The sequence below is a fragment of the Eurosta solidaginis genome, chromosome 5 (genome assembly GCF_040869045.1).
Source record: "Eurosta solidaginis isolate ZX-2024a chromosome 5, ASM4086904v1, whole genome shotgun sequence".
NCBI lineage: Eukaryota > Metazoa > Arthropoda > Insecta > Diptera > Tephritidae > Eurosta > Eurosta solidaginis.
In genome coordinates, this window is record NC_090323.1 from 29756420 (window position 1) to 29767575 (window position 11156).

At 34.4% G+C, this 11156-nt stretch overlaps 1 protein-coding gene across 7 annotated transcripts in view; it reads right to left on the reverse strand.

Moving 5' to 3' along the window:
• Positions 1 to 11156, reverse strand: part of fz (frizzled) — a 737734-nt gene extending 726578 nt beyond the window's left edge. For 4 of the 7 annotated variants that reach the window (XR_010953993.1, XR_010953995.1, XR_010953994.1 and 1 more), the window contains exons 1-2: positions 10713 to 11156; positions 6863 to 8385 (exon numbers count right to left, since the gene is read on the reverse strand). Coding sequence is in view for 4 of the 7 variants with exons in the window: in XM_067792099.1 (XP_067648200.1) it covers positions 6863 to 7597 (735 nt within the window). In the remaining 3 variants the exon portion in view is untranslated. Of the gene's footprint in view, positions 1 to 6862; positions 8386 to 8483; positions 10691 to 10712 lie in introns of those variants that run through there. The other 3 variants (XM_067792102.1, XM_067792101.1, XM_067792100.1) reach the window with 2 other exon arrangements.

Genomic DNA, 11156 nt, shown 5'->3' on the forward strand with positions numbered 1-11156 from the left:
GTTGTACCTTTTGATATTGATTCACTCTAATTTTTTTTGCTTCAATTAAGCGCATTTTTTGCTGTCCTGTGGTATACATATGTACTTTTGATAGTTACGTTCCAATAACGCGTGAAACAGATACAGATAGAAATTTAACATGCAAATGCAACAACATTGTGATCCTGATATTTATCTGGTTCAATTTCTGATCCGTATAGCAGTTCTGTTCATGGCTAACTATATGGTTGTCTCATCTCTGCAGCAACCAAATACCTTTGTTCAGATTGTCAAAATCAGCGTGTTGGTGTTATACTGTTTTCACACAGAAACTTAATGATCTCATTTCACCTTCTAATGAAATCGTAAATTTTTTGCTTTCACACAGAAATAACTGCTCGATTAGTATGAAGGATGAAATGTCAAGCGAATAAAATGACAATGCTATATGACAGACATACATACATAAATAAGAATTCCATGTACTTTGTTTTTGTAAATTCGATGGACAAATGTCAAAATCGTACTGCGCCGGAAGTTGATGTATCAAATCAAATAAAAAAAGATTATAATCAGCTGTTCGATGCGGCCACCTTGTATCGTTCCGCTATGCAGACAATGACATTTACTTTGACAAATGACATTTTTAAGCACTGAACACACCAAAAACTAAGAAACTGAACGCTCCCAACAGAGTTGCATTGTGCTGTTGACTTCATTAGGCATTCGGTTAGCTACTAATGAAATAATTATAGATTCGAATTGTGTAGGGAAGATTGAGCTCAATAAGCGTCTTAATGTAGAAAACTGCATTTATTATTCAATAAGCCGTCTGTCAAAATATTTTAATTTTTGGCGAACATTTGCGCGAACTGTTCGTGCGTGTATGGCGAAATAGCTTATAATCGTAGTAATTTCTGAACGGAACAGACGTGCGCGGAAAAGTAAAATGGACAATAAAAAATTTCTGAGTGAATTTATTGAAATGTATCAATTTTTTTTACGCTTAATTGCCACAGCGAGCAATATTGCTGCAGCACAATTGTTGTCCGTATTCATCGCTGTCTGAAAGAGAACTAATGTTCGGCCAAAAGTTCGTATGGTGTATGGCCAAAGCTGCGAACAAGATTGCGGAATGCTCGCGGAAATGTTCGTGTCGCGTATTTGGCGCTTAAGGTCGTAACCGTATCGTAGCCAACCAATTGGGTTTTGGTTTACCGTCGTAACGATAAACAGCTGATTACGTTAGGGATACGACTACAGCGATACGACATACGGCACCAATGACTCCCGCTTTAATTAGTGCTACCAGCTCTCATTAAGTTCATCCAGTTGGTTCCAATAAGATTTGATCTGATATATACATGTTGAAGTAGTATCAATGACTACACTGTTGTTGTTGCATATTTTTAATACCATCATATTTGAAGGTTTTATTTTTTTAGGGAATTTAGTTCTTTATTTTTTGTATTTCTACCTTTACCACGTACCTATCTTTCCCTTACTACAATCATATCTCTTTTTCGTTTGCTTGTCGTTTGAGCGGTGTGTGAAAATTGACAGGTTTTGTCAACTTCACGGTTTGCTAAGTATTTGTTGTTAATTTGTTTGACATTGTCAAAAAATGTTTTGTGTAATTTTTAATGATGATATTTAATGTGTCGACACATGTGATTAGTGTACTCATTTGCCGGCGAAATTACTAAACGTACTAAAATTTGTTGAAAGTAATTGATGTTTCAGAATTTGTAAGCCCTGATAACGTTTATGGATAGATTTCACTGATAATTTGGAAATTTTGAGGTTTTTTGCGTTTCCCAGTATGCGGAGCGTCAAGGAGCGTTTGGGGTTCTATTAGTTAAATTGATATTACTCTGACTTTTTTAACACTACTTTCCGATTCACTTTGGACACACATAAGGCCTGGTACAAAAAGTTCTACAAATTGAAAAATGCTCACAAAGTGCTAACAGTTACTTGGTTTGTGCTTTTTTTTATTACATGGAAATACAATTATTATCAAAAGGTAAAGACTTTTATGTATTTATTCGTTCTGTATGACCGAACTTTTCTGGACAGACCCGACATCAAATTTTGTACAACTGTTTTATCCAATTTTAGCGACAATGTTCATCACATTCTTTTTACTTCTGTAACGGTAATTTGGTTTCTTTATTCTTAAAAGTGTTGCTTTCATCTGAGCCCAATATCGCTAAATCGCGTTTTTAAACGGTTTTATTTAGCTTGACTTGACAGGCCGGCAGGCTGGCTGGCCGGCACGAATTTTGTAATTGAAATTTAAGTAACTTCCCGATAAGCTACAAGCCTAAAACTTGGAATATAGTTCAGAACCCGATGACAATGCAATAGTAAGAAAAAACTTCGATAGGAGGCGCATAGATTGAAATATTTCAAAAAATCGTATTTTTGGTCCGATTTGGTTCATATTTGGATCACATAATACATACATGAATAGAAAGCGATGTAAGATGTCTGATTTGGCTCATATTTGGAACAAATATTACATACAATCCGGTAGAAGTGACATCAAAATATTTTGAAGTTCGAGGAGGGACAAGCATACGTGGCGCAGAGTCGAGTAAAGTCTTTGGAAGGATTATGTATTGAGGACTTAGATTGTAACAAATTGTCAGGAAAGAGTCCTTGTAATAATGAGTTACTAAATGAACTAAATAGAATGAGAAATAATTTTCAATTAAATAAAGACTAAAAACTTGAAAAAAAAAATGTAAGCAAACATTTTAAGTTAAACCGTTTTATTGAAAACAATACTTAAATGAAGTAATAATAATACTAAAAGCCAGAAAATAATTAGGTAGGTCCTAGGTACTAGTCATCACACTCCTCATCAATATATGACGTTGATCAGACAATTAAATAAAAGCGTTGGACGCGTGAAATTTCTAAAAATGTGATGCGTAACATAACCTGATTAAGGTTCAGTTGGTCTTACTTATGACTATCAACGGAAATTTGACGCATCAAACGCTTTTATTTAATTGTCTGATCAGCTCCCTAGATTGATGAGGAGTGTGATAACTAGTACCTAGGGCCTATCTAATTATTTTCTAGCTTTTAGTATTATTATTACTTAATGTAAGTATTGTTTTCAATAAAACCGTTTAAACTAAAAAATTTTTTTTAATTATTTTATTTAAGGCACTCTTTCTGCTTTAATGGTTTTCATCGTAGAGAATGGCGTGGATTTATGCCCACATTCTCAAATAGTTTGCCAAACCAGACCTTTCTGCTAAACTTTTGTATCAAGGTGTTTCTTTGTCCGAATAGGAATGTTCTCTCCAGACTGTACGTGGTAGTCACTACTATGCTATTATGACCGTAGTGCCACTGTAATATGTGTCCTATCAACAGTATTTACTGGCATTCTAACATTGATGGAATTCTGTCATTTTCACAGTTTTCATTAGTATCTTAAGGCCCGGTTTTTCAGTAGCTGGTTAAGCTAAGCTTAAACTAAGTTTTCTGAAACTCAAGTAAAATTTAAACTCCAGTTAAACTGCTGAGCAATTTTTCGCTCACAGTTTACGGCCGCCTTTGGGGCAATCAACATGGAAAAAATATTTCTCCAGAAAAATATGTCTAGTTCTGGTGTTGATATCCAACATCATTCTCAAATTATTATCCAACCTTTTAGATATTTTGCAAAATTTATAGTGCTCGACTTGATCTGCAAAGTCATTCTCAAATTATTATCCAATCTTTGAGATATCCTTGTAAATATATAGTTCTCAAACTAATATTCAGCACATTTCTTCAGTTGATAACCTACATTGGATATCGAGTTCAAGTGGAGTACAAAACAAAAAGTTCTCCAAAATAATACCACCAAATCCAAAACAGCTGTTTAAATACAGTAGTATTGGAATCTTACATTTGAAACCCATTAGAGATCGAAACTTCAGTACAATTCGAAAGCTATCTTTTTTCAACTTAAGTAAGAGCATTTTTGTTTCATATAGCATTCCCTTTTTGTGGAAAACGCTATGATTCTCAAGTTGAGTAACTTGTTTGAAACAACGCTTAAGATTTTAGAAGTATGCTAGTTATCAATATGAGCTTAAATGGTACTCAAGCCCAAATGCTTTTTTGGTATACTCAACGTCATTGCGAACGAACGTAAATAACTGATGGTTAACTAAAGTTTAAGCCTGTTGCCGCTTAAGCTAAGCTTAGATTTCAGTTAATGTAGGCTGAAAAACTGCAGATTAAGTTTAAGCGTAGTTCAACTGACAAACTGTTTTGAGCTTGTACTGAAAAACCGGGCCTTAGGGTGGGAGAAACTTTTGTAAAATGAAAAGAGCAATGGCTTACGTATGGAGAAGTTTTTTTTTATTGATTTGACTGTTGCAACGGTCAATTCAGAACCCACAATTTGTGCGAAGTTGATTCAACAGATATTTGCTTAAGAAAGGAAAAAGAGTATTGAAAAGGCGAAAAAATCAGGTAAATATCTTAAAAATATATCAAACATTAATCGTTTTGAGGATAATAAAAACAAAGTAAATGCGAAGAAAACTATTTAACCCAGATACACAAAGTAAAACGAAACGTGAAAATCAAAGAAGAAAGAAATAAAGCGAATGCCAGTTTCAAAAATTCAACACGAAATAATTACAAAGGCACTTTTGTATGGATAGAAAGCACATGGATTTTTTTAGGAGGTGCCGAAATTTGGAATTTTTGTGTTCAATAGAAATAGCACTCGACTTCAAAAGTCGCTCAACATAGCGAAGAGTATGTGCATACATATGTTAACGTAAGTAAGTATTTGCATGATGTAAATATTTAATTTAAATGCGCTGCAAACAATTGCACCACCAAAGGCATATTGCATGATGTACCAAGGACTTAAAACAGGAATGCATGAGTATGCGCATATACAGCAAACAAGAAGTATATATGTAATTAGGGGTTGAAACCAGCTTTAACGCTTCCTACGTCTCACTTTTCAACCTTACACAACACACACAACATATACACTACTTACAGGATACATTCATTGATGCTTATAAATACTAACGCAGGTAACTGTGGAAAGTCACATAAATAGAATATTTAAGTATCTATATATCTGAGGATATGAGTATGAGTCAGGTCAAAAGCAGGTAGTTTTTAGCTTGTATTGACTCTGTAGTTATGCGATGTTTGATATCTTTGAAACAAACTTGTTGAATCTTTTATAATCTGAAATATGTATGGTTATATGGGTATATGTATCTATATTCTGTTTAGTTGAGAAAAGGAATTGAGGTCAAACCGAAGGTTTTATGCAACGAATGAAAAAAAGTGAATAATGTTTGGCATATACAAAAGCGAGGAAAATGGGTATTAAATTTCTGATTAGTGATTCGAGTATGGACTTGATTGCATGTACAGATATATGTGTATAAATCTATACTTATAGGATGTTTCTAGGTAGTTATGAGGATGTTCCTCATAGTCTTGCTATGAAATGTATTGGAATTTTTTGTTTTATAGTTTTTCCTTTGTTCGAACCATATAAAGAACTTTAGTGTTGATAATGAGGTTAATCTTTGGCATTGCAGGATTATGTTGCTCTGGATTGGAAACGCTTCGTTTGTTACGTGCTAGTGATGAATGAAATGAGTGAAATGTGGATATGAAATGAGTGAAATGTGGATATGAAATTGAAATTTTAATGGATTAAACGTGAAAACCTTGCAGACGATTTTCTTGATCGTCTGTTCACTTTCCACATTTTAGTAAATTGGTTTTGAAGTGTTAGATGCGTTTTACAATACTTTTGGATATGTAAAGATATGAAGGTTGTGCTCCTTGGGACTACAGAATGTAATCGTAGCACAAGACTGTAGCATAATTTGTTGTACGTTCTAGAGTTGATATAAGCGCAATCAGACAGCAAATTAAGAGGAAAGGAAAGATCAGAAGTCAAAGCGCAAGTCGGCACCTAAAACGAAATATGTGTTATCAATTTGCTTTATCCATTTTTTGGCGACGAGTTATCTGTTTGTTATAGGCGTCTTATCGACGAGATATAGACGAGTTATCGAAGTGTTTTTGAAATTCTATCGATAATTAATCGAAATTTGTAAAATAATTAATATAAGTTTATCGATTTACTCGAAACGTATTTATTATTTGCCGAAAAGTTATCGATAAGTTATCAAAAAGAAAGCATCGTGTATTTATCCCAATGTTATCGATATGTTATCAACAAGTTATCGATTGGTATGGGGGTATTTGCAATTTGTTATCGGCATGCTATCAATTTGTTTTTTGTTTGGTGTTATCGCTATTTCTATTCTGCAAGGATCTCCTACAGAAGATTTTAAATTTAAGTTGAGTTTTTATTTAAAGTGATTGTCTTTTCAAAGTTTGGACAGCCCAGGAGAGGAAGTACAGATATAGCGATATACTCAATAACTAATCGAATTACCATTGCGAAAAAATTGGGTATTAAAGTAAAAGGTTGGTTAAGTAAGTCGAAGATTCTCTTCCTAAGGGAATTTGAAGTCGGCGGGCTCCTCACACAACTGGGTCAATTACTGTATACCTATTGATTGATTTAAATAAGACGGCTTTAACTTCCCGATAAAGGTAGATTTTTCGGAGATATCCAAGTATTTTCATTGAGAAAGTTAGCGAGGCTCCGAAACTGCTTCTTAATTCCCCCAGCACAGACCTAGCGATGACTTAAGTTCAATACCGGCAAGAAAAGGTAAAAAAAATGTCTAGAATTACAAAAGTGTGGCAACTCTTAGACTGATATAAGTAGTTTAGATTATAATCAATATCCCAGAATGGTATTTAAATTATCTTACAATGACTTAAAATATTTATAGAATATTCTGAAACTTACCTTTCCGCCAACTTTGAGACCATAACCCATTCCTTGCGGCGTCTTCAGCTGCACTGGGCAAACAAACCCTATATTTCGATGTGGACTGTCCGCATAATTTTTACGTGTCGTCACCTTCGGTATGGTGCGCGTTGGTGTCGGCGTAGACGAAGTTGTATTCTCAGCCACACACAAAGCCTCTCCACCATTCACGGGAAATTTGGAACATTCCAAATTTTCAGGCCAATTAAAATTATATGTTTTCATGAGCGTTTCACATATGCGCGCCGATTCACATAACGAACGACACGGCGGTATTGGTTGTTCGAGTATCGTGCAAACGGGTACGTATAACGAACACAAGAAGAGTTGCAAATCGGGGCTGCAACCAATTTTCACGAGTGGTGCAAATTGATGCACTTCAAGACCGGCTTCCTCTTGCTTAGTATGACCGATTAAATTTGGCATTATTGTCATATTGTAAGGTATATTTTTACAAATTGAAATAGTGATGGGTTCACAGCGATTGTGATGCGGAAATGCATCGCTAGTCATTGCTGATGAACTAATCATTTCACCTGAAGCGGAAGTGCGATAGTAAGGACTCGCTTCTACTGGCATCTGATCGTAACGCTGCACTGCGACAACCGACGGCGCGTATAGGGCGATTGAAGCGAACGCGACGATTATGCCAGAAATCAGCGCATTGCAACTGCTTACCGACGGCAGTTGATGTTTTCGTTGGTGAGCGTACATTTTTACGGATTTGTTGATTGATTTGTTTTTATTTTTACGTTTGATGGCGCGCTCATCAATATCATGGAAAATTGTGCTATGGTGACTTTTTTGTGATAATTCGTACAAACGTATACTTTTCTGTTTTTGTATTTTCACTAATTTATTTCCAATAGCTGAACACTTTTTATGAATTACGTAAGATTTTTTGCTTATTTCGGATTACGTTTGCAAATTTTTTTGTATCATAGACCATAATTTGTTATAGAAAAGTAAAAACATTTTTATTATTCAAATAACTTGTTTAAGATGAAGATTTTTTTTGTTAATATTTTGTAAATTAAAAATCTATTTACTTCACTAAAATTATTCATTAAATCTTTTTTAAAACTATTTTTACTTGGGAATTTGTTTTCATAATTTATTATAATAAATTCTTTTCATTTTTACACTTCTCCTGTAGTAAATATTTTGAAAATTTTGTTGGATATTTTTTTTTTTATATTTTTTTTAATTTGCTTTGTTTCACTTTTTGTTCACACTTGATTTATGTGATCTTACATTCGCACTTAATTTGGCACCGTATTTAAACTTTTTTATAATTTTTTTTCTTTTATTTTATAAATATTTTTTTTCAATATTTTAACCTTCAAATATTTTTTAAATTCTTAAAAAAATGTTCACATCTTTTTCAATAAATTTACCATTTTAACTTTTTTTACTTCCTTTATTTAAGTCGGTTTCGTGTTTAAATTTTTTTTTTTTTTTAATATCTCTTATTTAATGTTTTAAATGTTACCAGCGGTTATCTGAAATGTAAGAAATATTTTATTTTTAACAAAAAAAATGTATAAATTTTTTGAAATATTTTTTTTAATATTTTAAAATTTGAAAAATTAAGTATTACTTTTGTTAATTTTTGAAAATTTTGAGCATTTTTGTACGTTTTTAATTTTTCAGCGTACTTTTTGTATCTTTATGGGGAAAAACAAAGTTAAATTCACTAAAATTAAATAAATATTGAAATAATTTAATTTTTTTTTTTTTTCAAATGTACAAATAATTATTGATTTAAAATAATTGATTTTCTTTTAATTTTTTCTCAGCACAATTTTTTTAATGTTTGGCCGAGGTTTAGGCAGAGCGTTTTTTTCCAATATGTCATGATTGACTTTACATTTTTTTCCAAATATTAGCGAGGCCTACAGTTTTAAACCAAAATGGTATCTACCAAGGCAATCAATTACCCGTCCTCGTCTGAAGGTAGTACGCTACCAAAAATCGTTATCGATATTATAAAATCCCTGAATTAACACCCAGTTTCTTAAGCAAAAAGAACAGAAAACTGAGTTTAGAAAGGTAGATTAGCCCCTGCATCGGGCAGCAGATGGTCACAGAAAGCCGATAAATCGGTTGTTGTTGTTGTTGTTGTAGCGATAAGGTTGCTCCCCGAAAGCTTTGGGGAGTGTTATCGATGTAATGGTCCTTTGCCGGATACAGATCCGGTACGCTCCGGTACCACAGCACCATTAAGGTGCTAGCCCGACCATCTCGGGGACGATTTATGTGGCCACATTAAAGCTTCAGGCAATCCCCTCCCTCCCCACCCCAAGTTCCATGAGGAGCTTGGGGTCGCCAGAGCCTCGTCTGTTAGTGAAACAGGATTCGCCGCGGAAAGGTGAGGTTGACAATTGGGTTTGGAGAAGCTATATATTGCGCTGGCAACCTGAAGGGTTGCGCTACACAGTCCCTTGAATATGGTATTTTAGTCGCCTCTTACGACAGGCATACCTACCGCGGGAATATTCTGACCCCCTAACCCGCTGGGGTCCGATAAATCGGTCTAATCAGTCCCTGGATACAACACGTAAAGTATGTCAGAAATATGAATGAGAAAAAATTCATTGATTCAAAATTTATGGGCTAAGTGGCACAAATTGGGAGGACCAGGGAGAGCTTCCTCATACATTTTCCTTTGAAAACTCCAAGGGCCATTCCATCGGATCTGGACACCATCCATTATTTAGAGCCTGACATAAGAACATGTATGACGAAAGATCTTTTTGTTTTTTTGTCTCAATGATGAAAGTCTGCCGGAAAATATGTTACACATATTGCCTTTGTCTACAGCGCTCAAGGATGTACAGTACAAAAACATTTATATAAGAAGTTATTTTAAATGCTTTAGGTATGTAAACTTTTCAAGGGGTTGATAAGCGCAATACTAAGCTTTATAGCTTCAGAGCTTCCGTAACGCAATTATCAACCTCACCTACGCGACGGTAATCCTGTTACAAATATGAATGTATCATATACATATTTAGCAGGCGACGATCTCAAGGTACTCATGGAAAGGAGGTTGAGTGGCGGGATGACCTAGAAGATGTAATGTGGTTAAGTTAATCGTTTCCGAGATGGTCGGGTTAGTACCATAATGGTGCTTTGTTACCGGAACGTACCGCATCTTTATCCAAAACGTCCGAGGAGTGTCTTTATCGGTAATACAACAACAACAAAAGACTAAATGATAATTAGTTTTCGTGGCCAAATTACTTATATAAGAATATCACGAAAACAAGAACGAGAATAAAAAATCTGATTAGGAATTCAGATATAAAGAACCGAAGACCGTTCAAAAGCATTCATTTCAAGGTCTGGACTTTTTTTGAATTTTGTCGACCTGTGTAATCCGGGGGCCATAATACAGCCTACTGCAAGTATTTAAGTGTTGAATGGTTGGGACGGGTGTGGCCTTAAGATTCGATAGCTACTTTCGCCGTACAATTTTCACTCAGCTTGTTAAACAAATTGAAAAGGCACAATAGTTTAATGGAATTTTTACAAAGATAATCTCAATCTCTTTAAAGACATGAGAAGCTTAGAAAGTGTCCGACCAGAATTTAACTCTTCGATAATAGAAACTTTTGCACACAGGACATATTTTAAAGCCCCATTATTTTGGATATGTTTGTTATGGCGGCCTACATGTTGAAGATGCAGTGTGCTGAAGTAGGATCCACCAATTTGTAAAATAATTTAAAATGCATCACTCCACATATTGGAATAATAGCTCGGCCTAAATCTGTTTGGAATTACAACATAAAATATAATTATTATGACATCAAAGCGGTTATACCTCAATTGGAAAGAATTTCTTTTTCACCAACACAAGTTTCTGCTCTATTGCTTATTTTCACGTACATCCATGCACGCACTCTGTAGCAGGTAGGTATTATCGTGCTGTTAGCGCAGCATTTTTACAGATTGATATTTGTTTGTACATATTCTATTCTTTTAATAACTATACTTTTGTTCACTTTTAAATTAAATTTGCGATTCTGCACTCTCTAGTAATCTTAGCCACTTTCATTTTTTATTTAGCTTTTGAGAATCGAAAATTTTTTTCAAAATGGCACTTCTTTCAAATAAAACTCCCACTCTTCTTCACACATGCACTTTGCTTGCGCACACACACACAAACAATCCAAATAAACCGGCGGCAAATATATTCGTACTCAACTCTTTGTACTCAACACCACGCATAAAATACTACCGAATACGTTAAAAGTCAACAACGAAC